At 44.8% G+C, this 22,446-nt stretch overlaps 1 protein-coding gene across 1 annotated transcript in view; it reads right to left on the bottom strand.

The window, feature by feature from the left end:
• Positions 1–596: 596 nt before the first annotated feature.
• The window catches only part of EVA1A (eva-1 homolog A, regulator of programmed cell death), a 218,113-nt gene continuing 196,263 nt past the window's right edge, over positions 597–22,446 (bottom strand). The window contains exons 6-8 of the mRNA XM_068410978.1: positions 14,843–15,007; positions 10,006–10,179; positions 597–1,419 (exon numbers count right to left, since the gene is read on the bottom strand). Of these exons, the coding sequence (XP_068267079.1) occupies positions 1,049–1,419; positions 10,006–10,179; positions 14,843–15,007 (710 nt within the window). The 3' untranslated portion in view covers positions 597–1,048. The remainder of the gene's footprint in view (positions 1,420–10,005; positions 10,180–14,842; positions 15,008–22,446) is intronic.

Below are 22,446 nucleotides of genomic sequence, written 5' to 3'. Positions count from 1 at the left end.
CCATTCTGTTGTCATATGTGGCTTCGTCTTTCCTCTGGTAAACATAGAACTTTTTTTTAATAATTTTTTTAATAAAATATATAAAACATTGTGCATTGCTATCCATAGGAAAACTGTAGTTTAACAACAAAAAAAAAAAAGAATAAGGCACATTCCTGTGCAGCATCTTCAAATATATATATATATTTAAAACAAAACAAAAAGAAAACCCTTTTCAACCTCTTTGAGGTTGTTAACTTCTCACCAGTCACTGACACATCTCTTATATTACCATAATTTCACTGTTGGAGGTGGGTTGGATTGTGTTTGACAGGGGCCAGCAGGGAAAACAGACTCAAAAAAATAGGATTTTATCCCTGAGGTGTCAGTAAAAAAAAAAAATAAATGTTCCCATTGAAAAGGAAGATGAAAAGACAGCCATAAATAACTGAATACACTATGGCAAACATCCAAGCACCGAGATGATTTCATGATGGAAGAATCCCCCTCCCCGCCCCCGTCCCCCAGTTCTTAACAACTCATATTTGCCGTTGGGTTTTAATTAGGTTAATCTCATGGCTTCTGAAGTCACAAGACAATTGGTCAGGATGCACCTCCCCCTCCCTTCCCATATCATCTTTTCAGATTTGTCGTTTCGTTCACAATTCTCTCACAGTCCTCAGGAAAGGGAAACCAAAAAATCCTGAATGAACACCAAAACCTGGACGACTTCTCTCCCCAGCCAAGACAGAAGCACTCGTACCTCAGCATGTCAAGCTCCTTGTCCCACACGGGAGGACTATAATTATCACCTTCCTGCCTGCTACTAAGAAATGAAGTCAGCAACCACCTCTGTTGTAACCAGAAAGTGTCCGTGAAGAGGGGTGATTGCAATATGTGAGGGAGAAGGAGACGGGGAAAGCTTTATTGCTGTCCATCCACACTGCTCCAGGTAGCACACTTGAAAGGAAAAGGGGAGACACCCACGTAATATTCCTTCCCTCCCTCTCCTCTATCACATGTGGAAGAGCCCCAGGGTGCAGGGCAGGACGGTTGGACTCCCCATCGCTTAGTAGTAACGGTTGAGGCTCCTGGTCCCTGGGATGTCTGGCTGGCCGTTCATCCAGATCTCCCGGATGATGCGCTCCCGCTCCTCCAGCCGCTGAGCTCGCTCCAGCTCCTCCGCCGAAGTGAAGACGTTCATGTTCAAAGTCCTCTCGAACCTGCGGTGCCTGCGGGCCGACAGGTCCGAAGTGGTGTCCGAATCGTCATCGCTGTCGCTGCTGTTGCTGTCGCTCTCCCGCTCCCGAGGAGGTTTTTTTGCGGAGGAGCGTTTGCAGTCTGTTCGGCAGGACACCCTTAGCACCAGCGCCAGCAGGGTCAGGACGAGTCCAATGCACACTCCGGAGACAAAATACAGAGCAGCCCGCTCGGGGTTTTCTGAAAGGGGAAAGAAAATTATTCTCGAGAACAACCCTTAAAAGAACAAAACACACACAGCTCCTCTGTGCACCACGGTCTCTGGAGGGGCAGAGCTTCTAATGGTTGCTTTTCCTTCCAAGCCCTCCTTTGCCCCCTCTCCCCAAGGAAATCAGGAAGGGGAATTTAAACAGTGGATTTGCTGCCAAGGCATTTGCCCGCGTTCAGAATATGGGTTCGCTGCAGTCGTGTCTTGGAGTTGTATGGCAGGGGAAGGAGCAGCCCACAGAATTAAATGCTAATTCCAGTGGTTGCGCGAGCAGGGCTGACACTAGAGTGCTGCACACCCAGCAGCAGATAAGTGCATCTCTCTGTTGCATCCATTATCATCGTACAAGGAATAAAGATGATTACAAAGCTTTATATGCTTGCTGTGCTGCGGCCCAGCTGAAATGGGAAGCCTTGCAGCATAGAAAAATGCATATTATTTATTCATAGGTTTCATTTGCTTATCTAAGGCAAGCGTGCTGGCTTTCCGCCCAGACCACCAAATATATACCTGTGCTACACAAGCATAGCTGGAGTCAATGCACTAACAGGATGAATCCTGCATAGACACTTTTCAGAGGTGATATAACAAGACTTCATAGGATCCACACTGCCTTTTAAACTAGGTCACCTTGTTTATTTACTACTTTTTTTGTTGTTATGGGGCTACTTAGAAGTGTAATTATGATAAATGTTGTTACTGCAATTCCCCTGGGCTGAATCATCTTGGTTTATAGGTACGCTGACTGGGTGAAGGTGAACCGAGAAGTGTCAAGGCCAGCTCTGCTCCGCTGTGTTTGTTGGGAGTCCTGAGTTCAAGGATGGATTTGGTTCCTCAGGTGAGTCTTACTCCCTTGAACTCAGTGATGGAGCTGTAACAGTTCCCACCAGCTGAGAGCCTGACATTTGGCCCTGAAAGACCTCTGTAACTCAAAGGCTCTGCTCTATCTGCACTTCCCCCCATCGTGCTTTTAGAAACTGCCCTCTCCGGCTGATTTCCTTAAAGCAAAGTTTGCAGAAGATGAACTGGAAACCATTTGGAGATATTCAAAACTCAACAGGACGAGACACTGCTCTAACTTCAAAGCTAGCTCTAAATTTTAATTTAGCCAAATCCTGAGCAGGGAGTTGGACCAAGTGATCCCTGGCAGCCCTTTCCAGCCTAAATTATTCTCTGATTCAGTGGTCAGAGCCCAAACACTGACTTGTGCACAGTTCAAGGCAATGCATAGTTCAATGTCTGGAGATGCTCATGGAACAGTTACAGGGACAAAACGCCTTTGTGCTCTTCATTTCTCTCCCACCAAATGAACCTCAAAGGTGACTGACAAGCCAAGGTGGAGGAAGATGTCATGATAGTCTGAAATCTGGCTAATAAAACATGAGACTAGTGCTAGTGGTTGCTGTGGATGGCATGGGAAAAAAACAAGGTGAAGAGATACTACAAGAAAAAGAGGAGAAAACTGCACCAGGTGCGTTCAACAAGTCCAACAAAAGAGGAGAGAAATGCAGCAGTAGTTGGCAAGTCAAGTGAGACCAAAGTCAGAGGTTTTAAGCCCAGATGCTTTGACAAGAGCGAGACAGCAAAAATCCAAAGGTAAAAAAGAAGATACCAGAGCAGGCATGAAGGATGTGCCAATGGCTCTCACAGCAGTCTGGCTGAGTGAAATGCTGGCTCCAACGAAGTAATGGTAACTCTCAACTCAAGGGGCAGAACTCAAATTAAAACCACAATCCTGTTTGTGCAGTGGCAAAGCTGCTGCCCAACTGGTGCTGTGTGTACAGTAAAGAAGTGGCCTAAATTTCAGAGATTTGAAAACCCCAGGAAAAGCAGAATCACCACCCGATAGCACTTTTATCTCCCCATGCAATGTAACTCAGGACAGTCATTGCAAATCTCCCTTTGCAAGTAGGCCTAAGGGGGGCTCTGAGCACACCAGAGTGTGGGAGCGTGAGAAGAACAAACGAGCAGGACTGATCTGTTTGTGCTGGAAGTCGCTTGGTCCAGCCTGCCTCCGCTCTGCCTGGCTCACAGGATGCCAGGCACGCTTTCCCAAGCACCACGTTCCTGCACACACATGGGCTTGATTTGGTTGCATTAGTTCCACTGTTCACTCTTTTAAAGCAACTTATAAATAAAACATAGGTTGGAGCCTGAGACACAGACAGACATGGTTTTTCTTCCCCTGTTTTTGTCCATGTCCTGCTTTTCCTTTCTCCTCCACACTCCTTTTTCCGTGCTACTGTATCCAGCTCACAAGCAAGCTGCACCTCGATTGCTACTTAAGCAACCATTTTTCATCCCCTGCTTGTGCTTGTATGTATAGCCCTCCATGCAGTGCGATGGCTGTAATTGAATCTTGGGGCTCCAGTGGCATTTATGAGCTCCTACAGCTACTCTGTCAACATCTGAGACACTGTCTGGACTTCCTCACTGAGCTGTAAACCTACATTCAACTGCAGTCTTGGCATTTATCATACATACAATCCACTCGCACAGCAACATCTCTTTTTTTTCACAGCAGAAAAGAGCAACTTAAGCTAAAAACCACAGGCTCTGCTTTTTCTCAGTTGAAGTAGCCAAGCCAGCAATAGCCTAGATTTGGGGGTTTGACAGTTGATTAGTGATTTTGAGAGCCTCCTCCATTGTATGTTCTAGTTGAAAGACCAAAAAGGGGCATCCTCTTTCAGCAAATGGATGCTCAGCATCTTCTAAAAACTTGAAGGTGGCTCAGATTCATCATACCAACACTGAAGCTCCTCAAAACACTCATAATATTTGAAAAAAACCTCTTTAAAGTGTATGAACATCAGTAGCAGGAGTTAACATAATTTTTATATGCATTCATGCATGTGTGTGTACTCTGTTACTCTCAACACATGGATTTTGACCAGTGTAACTTTTTCTTCCACTGCTGTGGATAACAGCTCAGAGCTATGTTTTTCTCCTAAACTTCTTGCAGGATCCATTTGCTGTCAGCCTCTTTAGCTAGGGTTACCTTTCCCCTTCCTGGTATTTCTCTTTCTGGACTGAAAGCATTGATGAAAGCGTCACAGATTCAAGCCTGAATTTAATCCACGGAGACAAAAGATATGCGCTCTTTATAACCCTCTATACAAAAGCCACCATTTTCTAGGTGCTCAAAATGGCCAAAAATTAGAAACACATTTTATTTTGTTTTTTCCAACCCAACCAGCAGCAATTACGGAGCCTGTTTACTGAGGGCTAACAATCTGCTGGGAGCATCAGCCCAGACTGCCATTAATTCCCCAGGAAATGCCCCAGGCCAAGGTTGTTATTGCTATTATAATAAATTGTTTCAATAAATAAAAACCAATCTAGGCATTAACGCTGCTGGCTTCCTGTGATGGCTTCATGCATTCAGAAACCTCAGTGGGGAGGAAAATTTCAGAGGGCCCCAGTAAAAGGTTCATCATTAGGCATGGCCAGACAAACAGTAGGAGCAATATCTTCTAGGGAATTTACAGTTAGCCTCACAGGCTGCTGAAATCCCCTGCTAGAACAGAGGAAGCTCTCCAGGAGCCCCTTATTAATAAGGCTCAGGCCAAACAGTCTAAAAGTTGGAATGATCTCCCCCCGGGTTGTTTTTTGGAAGCCCCTTGTTAATAACTTGGCAGCAAAGCTTTGCTTGTGGAAGAAGAATAAAACAGGGATTTGTGGAGGTTTCCCTTCAACTACTTCAGCCTGAATGCAATGACCAAACTGTAATAAGTCCCCTGTCCAAAGGAAGGCACTGGAAGCGCTCTGATACAATTTGAACATTTAATATTTATATAACCACGAGGGATGGTTCTGGCCTTGCTGGTAGACTGTGACTGCAAGGACAGTTACAGCTGTCACTGAGACTGGTGAAGTCTTTCCAAACACTCAGACAGGTTTTGGAACAGGTCCATGACAAATAACAGATCTGAGGTTCGCAGGCAGAGATTGCATGTAATTAAAAACCTAATTGTATTAAGAAAATCAGCTTTAAAATTAAGGGCATCCCTGATTAGTTGCAGGACTGCACTCTAAGTAATATTTATTTGTTTGATCAGCTGGTAAATTCACTTCTCATTGACATTGTTCACTCTTTCTCCCTATTTCTGAAGAAATGCTGTTTTCAAGGTTCTGGAAGCTGGTGTAAGACTGACACCTAACTGGCTTTGATGCTCCTAACAGTGATGATAGCTGCAAACAGATTTGATGGTGAAAACCAACACTCTTGCAAGGAGGCTTTGCTTCCTGCTGTGCTGTGATTTTTCACTCCTCAATAGGAACGTTCCCAACTTTTATATGGGAACATGAGTCAAAAAGGTGGTTGGAAATAAGCACGGATGCTTTCGCTAATATTGGCACTTCTCCCCTCTGTGCACTGCAAGACTCTGCATGTGCCAACAGTGTGAGGGACCAAGCCTGCAGTCTTCTTCGCTTGCAGCTGCACACACAAACCTGCCATTTTGTGCAGAAAATGTGAACACCACTGAGCACAGAGGGGATACCAGTGGTTTGTGGATGCTTTCCTCAGATTAAGAGACATCCCATTGCCAGGAGGCAGGAAAAGTAGTAGAGCAGATCGTCCTTTCAAGCACGCACTTTACCCATGAAATACCAAGTGCCCATAGCTTTTTTCCTGGAGTGGGCCTGAGAGTATACACTACCCTCTGCCTCAACAGAAAAAACATCTTTATATGTTGCCCCCACCTATTTACAATTTTTTCTTGCAAAGCCCTGTTTTGAGCCAACTCATCAGCACAGGGAAGCCTTGAATACAGCACTTTCAGTCTGCAGAGTTTACCTGAAGAACGTTTTTAGTGTTACAAAACAGAGCAGTTCTTGCACTAATGTTTCCCTTTGGCACCGAGGCTGTGGTCAGGAGCGGTGGGAAGATGTGTGAACCAGAACCAGCCCTCCCTGGCCACCTGATACCTTGACTCTCCTGAGCCACTATAATGGCTCCTCTGTGGGCATCAACAGCTGCTGTGGCTTAAGCCAGGGTTCCAAATTTGGGTGAGCACAAAAATTTCCAACTGTTCTGCTGCTCAAAATCTGCAATATGAAGGGGGATGGCTTTGCAGTGCTCTAGTTTTGTGCAGATGATATTTGTGCCCTGTGACACAGCTTGTCTTTGAACTCATAATCTAAAACCTCTCCATATTCATGTATAACAAAATAAATCATGCCAAATCCATCCTCTCTGCCAAAAGCAGAGGGGTAAATTACATCCAGCCGATAAAGATGGTTTAGGGCATCTGCTGTTTCAATCCATGGAGCAGCCATCTATTATTTTTTTAAAATAATGAACTGAACAGATATATCATTGAGACTAAAATTCATCTAACAGCCATCATTATGTGCACTGGAAAACATGAGCAACAAGCTCCTGAACTCATCACTGGAAACCAAAGTCATGAAGTCTCAGTTTTACCTGTTTGACACCCAGTGGATGCGAACACATCACAAGGAAACCACATCATGAGGGGGCAAGCAAATCCCACAGCAACAAGACAGTTAAAGCCATCCTTATTTATTATTTGTGCTACAGTAAAATCTAGAAGCTCCTGCCAAGACTGACACCTTTTGAAGGGGATGAATCAAGGCCTTGTGCCCTACAAAATGAATGCAGGGTCAAAGAGTTCTGCTGTGGTAAATGGAAGATAAGTCCATGGGGCATCATCAGCAGCCCTGAATCCTAGCCCCAACTGTTCCTGACCGTAAATCCTACAACCTTCTACTGCCCATTACTGTTCAGATGGATAAAGTAATATGAACAGTATTTTATTTTATAGTAAGGTTGGGAATACAGGCATTTTCATGTCAAAAAATGGCAGCTGTAGGTAAGAGAGGGAAGACATATGATAGACAGAAGACTCCTTTAAAGTCTGCTTTCTCTAACCTTTCCTTAGAGAAGCGCATGCAAGAAAAAATATATCCTACTCAGCTATCTTTTGCGAAGAACGTTACTAATTCCACTCAAGCTACCTGCTTCTTACAGGTGTCATAAAAAGATGGATCCTGATGTGACCATTGGACATGTAGAAGGGCAGAACTTTGGATTCACCATTCATGGTCCTTTTAGAAGGACCCTCAATTAAATGTGCAAAAACACTCTTACTGTTCAATATCTTTATAGATGATCTAGACGTAGGGATTGAGTGCACCTCAGCAAATTTGCAGATGACACCAAGCTGGGTGGGAGTGTTGATCTGCTGGAGGGTAGGAAGGCCCTACAGAGGGATCTGGACAGGTTAGATAGATGGGCCGAGACCAACGGCATGAGGTTCAACAAGAACAAGTGCCGGGTCTTACACTTCAGTATCCAGTCTTATGGATGTTTCATATTAGGTTAACAGGACTGCATTTGGTCTCACCTCTAAGTTATATCTGCTTGCTTAAATGAGAAAAAGCCAATTTTTACTCCTGTTATCACTACAGATAAGATTACAGGAGAGTGAGATTAATTTTATTTCATCTTGCGCATCAGCACGTCAGGTGATGCAAGAGTGTAGAGTCTCTTAGTGGTGCCGGGTCTTACACTTGGGCCACAACAACCCCATGCAGCGCTACAGGCTGGGAGAAGAGTGGTTAGAAAGCGACCCGGTGGAAAAAGACCTGGGGGTGCTGATCGACAGCCGACTAAACATGAGCCAGCAGTGTGCCCAGGTGGCCAAGGCGGCCAATGGCATCCTGGCCTCTATTAGGAATAGTGTAGCCAGCCGGTCTAGGGAAGTGATCGTCCCTCTCTACTCGGCACTGGTGAGGCTGCACCTTGAATAGTGTGTCCAGTTCTGGGCCCTGCGCTCCAAGAAAGATGTTGAGGTGTTGGAGCAAGTCCAGAGGAGGGCGACCAAGCTGGTGAAGGACCTGGAGGGTCTGACCTGTGAGGAACGGCTGAGGGAGCTGGGGTTGTTTAGCCTGGAGAAGAGGAGGCTCAGAGGTGACCTTATTGCAGTCTACAACTACATGAAGGGAGATTGTAGTGGAGTGGGAGTCCGCTTCTTCTCCCAGGCAACTAGTGACAGGACAAGAGGACACAGCCTCAAGCTTCGCCAGGGGAGGTTCAGGTTGGACATTAGGAAGCATTTCTTTTCAGAAAGGGTCATTAGCCATTGGAATGGGCTGCCCAGGGAGGTGGTGGAGTCACCATCTTTGGATGTGTTTAAGAAAAGACTGGACATGGCACTTAGTGCCATGGTCTAGTTGACAGGGTGGTGTCAGGACAACGGTTGGACTTGATGATCCCTGAGGTCTCTTCCAACCTGACTGATTCTGTGATTCTGTGATTCTGTGATCTACTCAGTGATTACAAAATGCAAAGCTCTAGTTAGTTGTTTCAAATCCAAATACTTGTCTGTAGCAGCATGGTGGCATCTCAGCAAGAGCAAGAGCATGGCACCACGAATGCATTAGTATTTAATGAATTAGCAAGACTGAATGGCACAAAGACATGAAAAAATAGCTCACAAATATTGGAGTTTTAGTTATACAGACCTCAATGCTACAGAATAGCATAACTGCATTACAGTGGTGCTAGGAGACTGTCCGCAATACACAGAATTACTAACAGCATGTAGTAAAAGAGAAACACATTAATATTACTAGCAAGGTCATATTGCTTGGCAATAAGCATTGCAAGGCAATAAGCACAAAACCTTTTCATTAAACAAATGGAGAACATCCTGATATCCCATAAGAAAAAGTGACCACAAACAGCATGTCCTGCCTCAGGAGGCCAGTTACACAGAAATCAGGGCCCTTCTTCTGGGGAAAGCAGCAGAGACTGGCCTAAATTATGCTGAATTAGTGCATCTGATGCTATTCAGCCAATTCTCCTCCTTTTTTTGGGGGTTAGTTCCTCCAACTCTCTAGGCAATCCCTACTGCTGACAAGGTACCTCATGCAGTTGTGGGATGGGAAACATTTGCACCCTATCACCTGTCTCTGCTGTACTTTTTGCTATCAATGGCACTGACCCCAAGCACTCAGTAGGGCACACAATCTTTATTTCAACTTTTAAAGTGAATCTTGCTAGAAGACTGCTCCCCTGCTACTTGAAAGATACACGTGGGTGAAAGATAAACTGTTCCAAGAAAATCTTACTCCAAACTAGATTTAAATATACAATTAAGCAGACTCTCAAGTTACTTCATCTTCACACTTCTACTGAAGATAAGCCAAATTCTCTTAAGCAGGGCAATGATCTGAGTGCTGCTTATTTTCCAAATTACAGGACAGCAAGCTTGCCTCCCTAATGAGCCAGGCTTTGATCTCCAGGAAAATAGAGCATTAGGAATAATACCACATGTAAGATTATGTTGTATTTAACTTCAGATGAGAGTAAATTCAGGGGAAAGCAGAGCACAATAAACCCTGTTATATACTGTCTGCTAGAGCTGCCCTGGTCAGGTCTTTCAAGGGGGAATTTGCTGAGAGACAAATGAAAAATATAAACAGTTCAAAGAGGCAGATTTAGCCCTAGGTGACTGTGAAATGTAGGCTCAATTGAGGGTCTATGAAGAGCTGTGAGAGCCCAGAGAGATGGCAGCCGTAAGACCTACCTGTGACAAAGGCGTACGCTGCTAGGATGTTGCTGAGCAGTGCCATCTCTGTGCTAACGCCCACGGGCTCCATGCTGCTGTTGAGCACCGGCAGTTGTGTCTCATCCACAGGAAGCAGGAAGGGGGTGTTGTCTAGAGGGTAGAAGGTGGCCGATCTCCCTTTCTTCTTCTCTGCTTTGAAACAGAAAGGGAATGAGGAACGAGGGACGTGCCCCAGCCCTACCCTGCCCTATCCCCACCAGGTCAGCATCAGCGTTCAGAAATCTGGAGCTGCTCAACAGCAAAGCCACCCAAAAAGGGGCAACTAAACCTTCTCAGGAAGCTTCAGATGAGCACATACCCTGTCTGCATCCAGGCAGCATCTTCTCTCCCCCGTCTCCTGCTCTTTCATGTCACCACTTAGACACACCCACCTACGCTACAGCAAATATATAATCAGGTTTCTTTTCTCTTATGTAAATCAAAGGAGCCTTTATCAACAGTGGGTTCAGCTAAGCTTGCAATAAGGACTGGAAAACACAGGCAGAGACAGCAACCCTCTGCCGGTGTCTCGCTGTAGTGATCCATCCACACCTGGCAAACAGACGTGCTTTTCTCTCCAGCCTTCTTGGGGAAGGGCAGACCTTAGTTTATGACTTCCTTCAGAAGTCCGCTCGTATTGTGTTTCACCCAGACACCATTTCCCCTTTGGAGAGGTGAGTGAACATGGGTTAATGATTTGATTTTATTTGTTGAAGACTGGAGCTAAGGAGGCAGCTAATTCCAGGAGGCTCAAAGAGACCCTTTCAGACCTTATCAGCTCGCCGCTGAGTGCCCCCTGCACCTTGATCTGCCGGCAGACACCCCCACGAGTCACAAAACACTAATTGTTTTAAACACATGAAAAAGTTGGTGCACAGGATCCAGCTCCATCATCCACGTGATTGTTTAACTGTAGCTATTACAGCTTTTCAGGCTCCTTTCCCTGGGTGTCTGGTTCTGTCCAAAAGCAAGCAGCACACTGTAAAATCACAGACTTGCACCTGGCTTCCACTTATCTGCAGGTATTAAATTCAGGAAGCTTGTCAGGTCCATCTCTGATAATGCCATCAGTGCCATGCAAGCAAAGGCACTCTGACAGCAGCCATGACATGAGATGGTCTGTGTTCACTGGCTGCCTGATCCGCCTTCTTTCCCTGCAATCCCGGCAGCGTGAGACATCACGTTCAGCTTCCCACTGTGCGTGCCAGGAAGCGGCTCAGCCCAGGGAAGCGGTACCAGAAATTGAGGGGTGTCAAAAAGGACAGGTAATACTGGATGGAGAGGGACTGAGCGCATGAATGTGCATGCAGCAATGCCAGCTCCTAATGTGCCTCGGAGGAGAAGCAGCGGGGATGGATGTCCAGGTGTTGCTGTAAGGGATCAGCCCCAAGGAATGCGGGCACAGTTGTATCTCTGCCACTAAATAGCTGCACGGCCTTGGGAAAGCCACATGTTACAAGCTACCAAGGTGTTAATGACCAGCCCTGAAGCAAAGTTTTCAGACATGGGTGTCTGAGTGGCAGATGTAAAAGGCAAAAATATCCCAAGAACCTCTTGCTTTAGGAGAATGGAGATCACTGAAGATTAGTTGTACAAATGGAGGCACTGGGGCACAAAGGGTCCAGGGCACATTCAGCAGGAAATCAACAGTAAAGCTTGGGAAAACCTTTTCATTCCAATGTAGGGACCAGAAATACCAACATGCCCTCTAATCTTTCCTTTTTTCTCCCTGTCTGGTAAGTTTATGTCCATACAACTGGTTGGGTTTTTCTCTACCGCTGTTCCTGCAAAGTATTCCATGGGAGCAGGGTAAATTTTTCATTTCTAAAAATTGAACCACTACCCTCCTGAAGATGTCCTGGATACTTCAGAGCATCTCAAGTAGCACTATGCACCTAAACTGAGGCAACTGAATCCTGCAATTAGTTGACAGATCCTAGAGAGTCATTCAGCTCTCCCCATAGCAGACACTTAAAGCTTGATGTATTGGCTCATACACAGATACCTAAGACATCCCAGGTTTAGGAGGACATCCACACAGAGATGGCAGGTATAAGAAGGGATGTAGGGTAAACTCTCACACTTCTAGGGCAGCATCTAGAAGCCAGGTGAAGAAGCCACCCCAGGTCATCTCAAATGACACATTTATATGGGGGTAACTGAATCCTGCCCAAGATGTCTGCATACTGAGTCTGGCTCTGAACTAGTTAATCTAAAATCCCTTTACAATCAATGAAAAGGAAGGGAACCATGAGAATATACTCTCATATATATTTCTTAACCGCATATCTCATCGTAAAGAGGACTGCTGAGTTAGGTGGTTGCAGGTTCCTGCTAGGTCTTTGAGAGTTTTCTACAACTTTGCATTAAAGTTCAGTTAATGTGGCTGGACTGCAGCTGCACAGAGCTGGTAGGATATGAATTGGGGCCTCTGCACCATGCTCTCTCACATGTCCAGTTCTGGATTAGTGACACCCCACCTGCCTCTCACTGTCGATACATTCATGGCATCTCACAAGGACTGAAGTTTAAATTACACTTGCAGTGGGAACTTCCATGTGCATGTGCTATCAGCCAGGAAAGGCTCAGATGGACATCACTTCTGTTGGGTATGGGGCATTGTATCAGCAATAGTGTGGCCAGCAGGACTAGGGCAGTGATCGTCCCCCTGTACTCGGCACTGGTGAGGCCGCACCTCGAATCCTGTGTTCAGTTTTGGGCCCCTCACTACAAGAAAGACATTGAGGTGCTGGAGCGAGTCCAGAGAAGGGCAACGAAGCTGGTGAAGGGTCTGAAGCACAAGTCTGATGAGGAGCAGCTGAGGGAACTGGGGTTGTTTAGTCTGGAGAAAAAGAGGCTGAGAGGAGACCTTGTTGTTGTCTACAACTACCTGAAAGGAGGCTGTAGCAAGGTGGGTGTTGGTCTCTTCTTCCAAGTAACAAATGATAGGACAAGAGGAAACAGCCTCAAGTTGTGCCAGGGGAGGTTTAGATTGGATATCAGGAAAATTTTCTTCACCACAAGGGTTATCAATCAGTGGAACAGGCTGCCCAGGGAAGTGGTGGAGTCACCACTGCTCAAGGTATTTAAAAGCCGTGTAGATGTGGTGCTTAGGGACATGGTTTAGTGGTGGACTTGGCAGTGCTGGGTTAACCCTTGGACTTGATGATCTTAAAGGTCCTCTCCAACCAAAACAATTCTATGATTCTGTGATCCCTTTTAAACCATGCTCTGCAATAATGGTGTATTTAAGAGACAGAGTAAGGCATAACTCCTCTCACATGAGATGTAAGAAGAATTTTTTTTTTTTTACTTCTAACTTGTCCAAAGAACAGATGCAATAAAACAAGTTTTTAAATGAATACTCATCTGCATACACTATACTCTGGCAAAGAGCACCACAAAACCACAGAACTGGTTTTGTCATGTGCAGGACTGTACAAGCACAGACAGGGAAGACAGAAAATGACTGGAGTTATGCAGGAGGGAAAAAACAAACAAACAAACACAATTTCACAAGGGCCATGTGTTGTGGCGCTATGCGGTTCCCTGGTCTGCCATTCATTCCAGGATCATACTAAAAGACATCTCCTTTCCTCCTTGCTAGCTTTGAAGACCTTGTCTATGCCTAATCAGCTCACCTACTACTGGTTTTCTCTTCACCACCCTTTCTTAGCTGTTCCCAGTCACCTGAGTGGTTTCCCTGTGACTTTACGCCAAAGTTGAGGAAAACTATTTGAGCTAGTAATAAATTTGCCCAACAATACAGTTTAAGCATAGGAGAGCTTACACATGATGCCAGGCTGTCTTTAGCAAATAGTTTTAATAAAAGAAATAGAACAGGAGATTACAGAAAGGTCCAAATATTTCCTTTTGCTACTTTCGAAACATTCTTTTAGCTTTTCATTTCAAAATGACATCTTTGTTTGAAAAGCAGTGCATATTTTAAAAAAGAATGAATAAACAATGTGAAAACTAAACAAAAGTTGTCATTTGTAGAAATGAAATGTTTAGATGAATGAAAATGAGTTCAGGATTATTTTTTTTTCTTGCTTAAAAGAATCACCAGGATCATAAAATTTATTTCGGGCTGACTCAAAATTCTTTTCCTTGACAATTTTTCAGTAAGGCCTCTAAACTGACAAATCTGTTATTGCCAACTCTTCATTATCTATGGGTTGATTATCCAAGCTGTGGATTAACTTTGCCAGGAGTGTAGACAGAGACAAGGTAGCTCTGCCCATACTCTCACTAGAGCTGAACCTCTGGGAGCACAGGCTAGGAATTTCAGAAGTAATGTCCTATACCATCTCCTGCGTGCTGGGAAACAGAAGGCAAAACCACCAACAAACCCAATACGTGCTCATCTGTGCTTTTCCTTTATCCAGGTACCATCCCTTCCTCCTACTCACCTATCCCTATAGATAGCTAAGATTTGACTTCATTCATACCTCTTGACTTTGCATTTTATGAAAATAGCATCATATTTCAAAGCTCAGATGAAAACTTCTCTGTCCCCTGTGAGGCAGATCTACGGTCTCTGCCCTGTTTTTTTCTTTGCCACTGTATTAGACGGGTCTGCAAAGCATTTCCGTGATGAGTTTTGACATGCATGGCCATGACTGCTATTTCAAGAAACCCGGTGTGAGTTTCACAGTTCACTTTAATCCGTCGCTGGTCATGCCTTGAAGCTTCTCCTGACTGTGACATGGATGGGGTTTGGGAACAATATAGAAACCCAAATAAAGGGAGATAGAAGGGAACAGTTACCACAACACAGTTAGGTTTGAGCCAACATCGCAATACTCATAGCTACCTGGGAGAGCACGCCCTATGTTGGAAGGAGAGACATCAGAAAGGAACACGCCGTCCCCTATAACATTGGGATCAAATGCTCTTGGCCGCAGTGGAAAATGTGGCTTCTGAAATCCTTGGTAATTAGTTGGTCTTGGCTGGGTTTCATGCAGAAGCTTCTTGGGAACTGAAAGAGAGGAGTAAGAAGAGCACAGTTGTTAGAGTGAGTTATTTCAGCTGGTCAGAATGAGAAATATGACATTATGCTATGGGCTCAGTTGATACTTAATTATACCACGTGCAGACCAAACAGCCACTCATTTATGACTATGATGAATGCTCTCCAAATGCCAGCACAGAGACATTCAATGCGAGAACACTGGAAACTATAAAGTGATTAAGATATTATTTATTTACAATTAAGATTTGAGATTACACTAAGGGTCAGATTCAGAAAGCTTATTCAGACACCATCTTAGAAAGTGAAATTCTTCGTAAGCCAGGCTTTGGCCTCAGTCCTAAACTTCATAATACTCCGGCTAGATATCTCTGTTCTTACCATGATAGCGGGCTGGGCATTATCAAATATCAATGAGGACTATCAGGTACGCCTGAATCGCTGCCTCTCTCCAGCCATCAAGTTGCTGGCTCAAGACTGCACATCAGAAGTTTCTATCCACTCTGAATTCACAAAACCAGCCTCTGGAGAATGCTGTTCATGTGAAACCATAAAGCTTAAACCATCCACCCCAGGAGTAAGAAACCCCACCTGTAAGAAACCCTCCCCACACACTGAGATCTAAAATATACTGTTCCCCATTGGACTTTGGGCTTTAACTAAGCTGAGAAAGGCCCATTCTCCATTCCCACCATCCTGAGAAGGAGGGTGAAGACTCAGCTAATCCCTGCTTCTCTCTGTGATTTGTCAGCCACAGCGTTAGCAATACACAGGTGAGGTAGGTTAATATATGACAGTTTTGTCAGGACACCTATGGTCTCTCCTTTGGACCAAAGCATGCCTTAGTAAGAAGAGTATTTTCTCCTCCTTGATGTTGCAAGGCCAGCTCTTCAGCTGCACATCCAGGTAAAGAAATCAAAGTCTGTGTAGCTACTTTAGTGTACACCCACTGAAGGTGAATCCACACAGTAAATTCACTAATTTGCCCTGCAGGGACAAAGCAGCATGTCATTTACGGAGCTGAACCGGCTCACTGCCTCAGCCATGGCCAACACCTGAGGCTATTTCAGAGCAAAGTGCTTTTCCATACAAAGAGAAAAAACACATATAGAGGCCATTCTGCTCAGAAATTACAAGAACAGAGTGATGAAAGACAAAATAAAGAAATTAAAATTTCCAGAGGAGAAAGGTATATTTTCCCCGTCAGTGTCTGTATACTAATATATACATAAAGCACCATTTTGTCCCTGCAGACAATCAAGACTTTAGTGTGTTAAAGACACAGACTGCCAAGAACTACGCACAAGTTCATTAGGCCCACAGAAACCCCAAAAGAAGATTTCTGGGATGCTCAGCTCTCCTCTCTCCAAGCCTAATGGCAACTGCCTCTCTTATCCCAAGCAAGTTGCTACCTCCTGGTGCCTCAGTTTCCCCACTGCTCCGTTCCCGATCGTGCTATCTCTCATCTCCACTCTTCAGAGGGGCATGAAGAAACGTAATTAAAAATGCAAAGCACTTTGAGATCCTTGGCACAGGCATGAAGGAGGGCTTGGAAAGAGTGCAGCCCTGGAACAGAAAGGAAATTCCTGCCTGCCTCCTGCAGCTAATCAGCTGCCAAGCTGGAGCATGAGATTTAATCACGCCTGTTAAATTTGCTTGCATAACTACAAATATTACTGGTGGGGGAAGCGATCCAACCACCTTGTTTACATTGTATTCGACTTACTGTCTTTGCTGAGGCAAAGAAAATTGTAACTATATTTACTGACTGACCCCCTATATTAGGCTGCCAAGATATCAGCACTGAAGTTCTCGCATTATTAGTAGAGTCATGCTAGGTCAGGAAACAGACATAAAAACCCCACAGTTTCTGAATATCAAAGAGCTGGCAGAGCAGTTTCTAGTGAAACCTGAATTGGCAACTGTCCTCTGATGGGAAGGCAGCAAAAGAAACACATCCCCTGTTAGGAACTAGACAGAAGCAAGGGGGATACCTGTGACAGAGAAATATCAGAAAGTCTGTGGAGGAGGTGGGTAGAACGGAGATTATCCTGCAAACCACACTGTCAGGGAGAACTGCAGTTCTGAGTGCCTAATTTGAAGCAGCCAAAGGAACACGGTATTCAGAGGGCATAGGGCTCAGCACCCTCCAAAAATAAAGGTCCTTTTTGTTGCACCTCAGGCTGAGAACCTGAAAGGCACTTAAAAGACATAAGTCAGTTTTCCCTTACACACTTCTCATCCAAACTGCATGCCAGTAACCTGTTGACATGCCTCCAATGAAGAAAATGAAGCAAAAGGAACACAGAAACAATTTTTTAGCATATTTGGGCTAGTCTTTCATGTTTCAGACTGACTCTTCATAAACATCTCCCAGTATTCATGGCCATCTCTGAGGCAGAACACGGGCTGGGTAGACATGCATCTTTCTTTGAAAAGGTGACACCACCAGCCACTTAAACATTTGAGCCAAATGGGGGGGAAAGAAACACCATCTTTCCCTAAACACAGCCAGGGAATAGAACTATGGATTTCCCACCTCAGCATCTATGCCACCACCGCTATGAATGCTACCTACAGAAACGGGAGAGGAGTCGGGGTAAAGCAAAACATCGCTAAATCAGTCAGCAACTGGTCAACGGCATCCCAAGGAAGAGAGGAGATGGAGAATTATTCAGAGGGAAGCATTCATAGAGACTATGTATTGTCATAGCACCTTAATGGGGAGGGTAATGCTGTTATCCCTTTGGGATGGCTGAGGAAGACTACCAAGTAGGCGTTTGGTGCCTAAAAACACAGGTGGCTATGAAGAGAGATTTCCAAAAGCAGGCATGTGCTTAATGTCTGTGGTTAGCGTGCACTTTGGTACTTTCAAAAATCCTAAGAGGTGCTTATCTTCATTTCAGCAACTAAACCCCTTTAAAACTCTGGAAGCAACTTAGTGCAACACAGGATGTCTACGGCACATGAACCTAAGACTGTTCCGTTTCGAGGGACCATTTTTCTCTGTGGGCTCCATAAACATCTTGAGGACATTTTGCCAGGAAGGGCCTGTCTTGGCAAAGAGTAAATAGAGTGACGGCACACAGCAAGTCTGTTATTTTTCTAGTTTATAGGATGCTAAACCAATACACAGCTTAGATAGATAGCTTGATTTACAAAGACAGTAAAATGGAAAGGCTTTCTCAAGTGCAAAACACCTTACCATTTCCAGTTAGCTTCTGTGTGGCAGCCAACTCCACAAGAAAGATTAAACATCTGGTTCCTTTGAAATACCCTCCTTAAATTCTCCGGAGAGGAGTGCATCTGACACAAAGCACGGCATGAGCCGAAGCAAGGTGTCGAGAAAAGTTATTTATGATTAAAAACACCAGAAAAAAATGTACCTGGGATTTTAGTCTTATCTCAGCATTGAGCACAGAAATCCTGGCAGCGAAGGGCTGGCACTTGGCCTGCTCCGTTCAATCAAATGGAGAAGTTAAAGCAACTCAGTCAGCAGAACAAGCAATACACGTGGACAAGAGAGGAAGAAACAGGGCCTTCAATCAAAGCGTTAACAAGCCTGATAATCAGGAGCCCTGCACCTTAAAAAGTACATGAGAAATGAGCCGGGATCATCGGGAAGAGAGATGATGAGTTGTTCTGGGGACCTCTGGGGATCTTCGGTCTCTCAGGGGGTAGCAATCAGCATTGAGATGTGGGAATTTATCCAAATGACAAAATTCTCTAACTTGGGCTGGGCAGCTGAGCAGCGTAGGCAGAGGTGTAACTTTCAGGATGCCAAGCCATGCTCTGCCACCCACCCCAGGATCCAGCTCAGGCATCACCGCATGGACTCCACGTGAGCCAGGACTCGATCTGGAGAGCAAAGTGTCACCGTCACTGTGACACTCCATGAAGGCACCTGCAGAAGGAGGTTCTGGGTTATAAACCTGCAAGGGAGCTCTTGGATCAGTAGATTCATTCCTCTGCCGTTACAGGCTTTCAAGTCTTTATATAATCTCTCCATGACTATAAGCAGTCCCAGCTACCAGCTCCCACTGCTCGTCTGTCTGAATCAACACCATGCTAGCAATAATTGATACCAGTTCCCAACCCAAGACCTGCCTTACCCATTTGCAATGAATTAATGGCATCAATCCCACAACAAAACCTCACAGTCACTGCCTGCCAGCTTCCCCGCTGCAGGAAGGGGGGCAAAGGAAAATCAAAGCTGGAGTGTGCTCTCATTATCAGAGCAGACCCATCACGTTTGGGTACCAGCAGCCGGCAGGACAGCATGAAAAAGCACATGCTGGTGCTGCTGACAGTGTCCTTATTTGTGCTTGGTGGAGACTCCTTCTGCTGGGGTTTTCATACAAGCGCTCTCTTGTGTGGCCTGAGAACTGAAGGCTGATGAAAAGAAAGAGTTACTGTGCCTACCCGCAGTAAAATTCTGAATTACAGTGCTAAGAGATGGAAAAGGCCAGCCGATACCTCGCCTCTGTTAATCAAGACAATTTGCTGTGTTTTCTACTATATTGATCATCTAGTTTTAAACACCTCAGTCCCGGAGGTTCAGCCAATTGCCATAAGAGATTATTTTGCAGAGGAATATTGCTGTTTCTGAGGAATTATTTTCCAATATGCTGCTGAGTGTTTCAATTTAAGCACATGTATTATTCTTCTAATCAAAACATTTGACTGTAGCCCCCAAATTTTACAGATGGAGAATTGGCTCAGGGCCGGAGTTTTGAAAGTGTTTAAATATCAAAATGACTTGTCCAATCTCACAGAGGGAGTCTGTGCCAAAGAAAGGAAACAAACTCAGGCTCCCTATATTTTAGCCTTGCACTCAAATCATCCCTTCTCTTTGCTAATTTGATCATTTGGTGTTTCCTGATACTTGCTCAGTCCTAAACATGCTTAAAGACTTCCACTCCCAGGACCCAATTATCCCATGACCTCCATCTTCACTGTATATACACATCAGTCAACTGGAGGAGAGATCAATGAAAGCTCAGTCTGAAAAACATACAGACAAGGGGGTTGTCATTCTCCACTCCTCTGCTATATATTCACTTGTGCATTTCCAGACCATAAGGTTTATTCTGAAAGCTTCGTATGATTAAAGCAGATCTGCAGGACCTTCAGCAAATCCTCCTGTGAATGCTTGAAGCAGAGTGCAATTTGAACAAAACATGACTCCCTTACCATTTAAAATTACAACCAAGCCTTTTATCCAGGCAGGTTGGGGCCAGGAGCTGTTGATGTTCAACATACTTCTTAAACAAAAGAAAAAATCCTACTGTGAGTAAACACCCAATATAAACTACTGCAGGTTTTTAGAGGTAGCAGCTCTTTGTTTGAGACTTGAAAATGCACAGCATCCAGCCAGAAATGGGATCATTCATGTTTCTGAACTATTACAAGAAAGCAATTCCTTAGCACATATGTAAGGTATATGGCACTCAGACTGCAGAATTAAAGTGTTTTATGTGCTGTAAAACCTAAATTCACTAAGCAGTCAGTCAACCATATCTATTAAAATAATGGATTTTGGCTGCATCAGACCACAAAATATCACAATATAATCACAGAGCAAGGAAAAGTCCCATAAGTAAGAAGACTCTACACCTGGTGACAACAGTAACACCACTGTGTAGCTAGAAACATGGGAGTGGAAGATGTTAATCTGATTAACAAAAGTAAATTGAGGCACAGCTTACCCCCTTGGCTCTGTCCCAAGGGTCTCAGACATGGCCAAGGAGCAAGTTGAAACCTTTTCCAGCTGCCTGTGCCCCCATCTAGCTCAGTGCTGGATGTGCCCTTTTCAAGTGACTAAAACCCCATTTGCATTGCATGGAAAGAGGTTTTGCCTCTTCTCGTGATCACGTGTGACATGTCAGACATCCCAAGCCTACCTTCAATTCCTGCCCTGCCACCAGGCATTCCCCCTTCATTGACAGGGGAGTTTTTTGGTCAGATATCGGTGTAATCACTTGTCAGGAGACCATCAGATCCTACAGCTCTCAAATGTCTCCATGAGCAGCTAGATGGCCTGGGCATTCCCACGTAAAAGTCTGAGTGCACTGGACATCAAGTCCTTGCCTTGGCTGCAAAACCATATTATATCTTTGGGCATCCTGTATCATATTTAGAGTAAAAGTATAATACAGTTTACACAGAATGTGTAAAGTGTCCCAGGAAACAGTGGGAGACGTGAAGGGACTTCGTGCAACAGAACATAAGTCTGAAAGCTGGGATTTGATCAACAGGCTGCCGTGCAAAATCTTCACTCTCACAGAAAAAAAAACAGAGCAGAGGCTTAACAAACACACGTGGTCAAGACCTCAGCTTTCCATCTCCTTCAGCCATTTTAAAAAGGGAATTTTTGCACCCAGCATTTATACAGTCTTCAATCCTGAAACTGAATGCAAAACCCAGGAGGAAGAGGGAGTTACTCAGCCTGCTGCAGGCATGTTTTCCGTGCGTGGTGGTTCCAAACCACCGATAACAAGGAAGTGACTCATTCCAGTTGCAGTATGTCCACTTCCAAGCACCACGCGGAAATCAAGTGAGACTGTTTCGGAAAATAGCCCTACCATAACCAAAGCCACCTACACCTCCCCAAGCCCACAGCCTGCACCAGGGTCCTCCTCACCTGCTCCTCCCTTCAGACGCTGCCTGAAGAAGAAATCTGTCTCTTCTGCTGGTGATTTTTTGGCTGGTGGGAAATGGTACAAGCTGGGATGCCTGACACAACTCATACAAATTTTTAGAGCACTCTGCCAAGACTACTCCTGAGGCAGCCCAGATGCTTTGCCCTTTACTGCATCTTCTGACAGCAGCTAACTACAGCAAGGTTGTGCAATAAGAATATAAACACAGACAACCTTTTATCCTGTTTGTCCTCCACGGAAAAGGAGATGATCATCCTTTTCTCACGCAGCTGCAATCAGAGAAGCGACTACAGAAGTGGAAGCATTTCCAGTCCAGAAACAAAGCCCATGAAACAAAAATTAGCTCAGTCTCACTGTTCGTCCCAGTGAAATCTCCTGCAGGTACATGGCTCTGTGATGTGAGAGGCTTTAGGAGATGAAGGTACCTGCTGCACCTCCAACTGAGACCCTCCACAGGGCAGAGATGAACACAAGCACTGCTCCCTACCAACCTCTCCCCCTCTTGCACAGGGCTGCAGAGCACCTTCCCCTGCTTTCTCCTATTTCTGCCTGTCCAGAAATGCAATAATCTTATTAAAAGATCCAGTTCAGCTAATCTGGATACTCAACCCATGCATGTCCTGTAGGTACCTAATGAAGAAGTCCTCTTTAAATAAGCTATGTTCCTAAACTCCCTGTATTGTCAACAGTGAAAGGTGGGTGCCTTTGAAAGCCTCCAGGGGAGATTCTGTCTACTTAAATTTAAGAGCCTGATTAGGGATAGATAATGAATCATAATGTTACCTT

This window comes from Nyctibius grandis, chromosome 1, assembly GCF_013368605.1.
Source record: "Nyctibius grandis isolate bNycGra1 chromosome 1, bNycGra1.pri, whole genome shotgun sequence".
NCBI lineage: Eukaryota > Metazoa > Chordata > Aves > Nyctibiiformes > Nyctibiidae > Nyctibius > Nyctibius grandis.
This window is presented reverse-complemented; position numbering and strand designations above follow the sequence as displayed.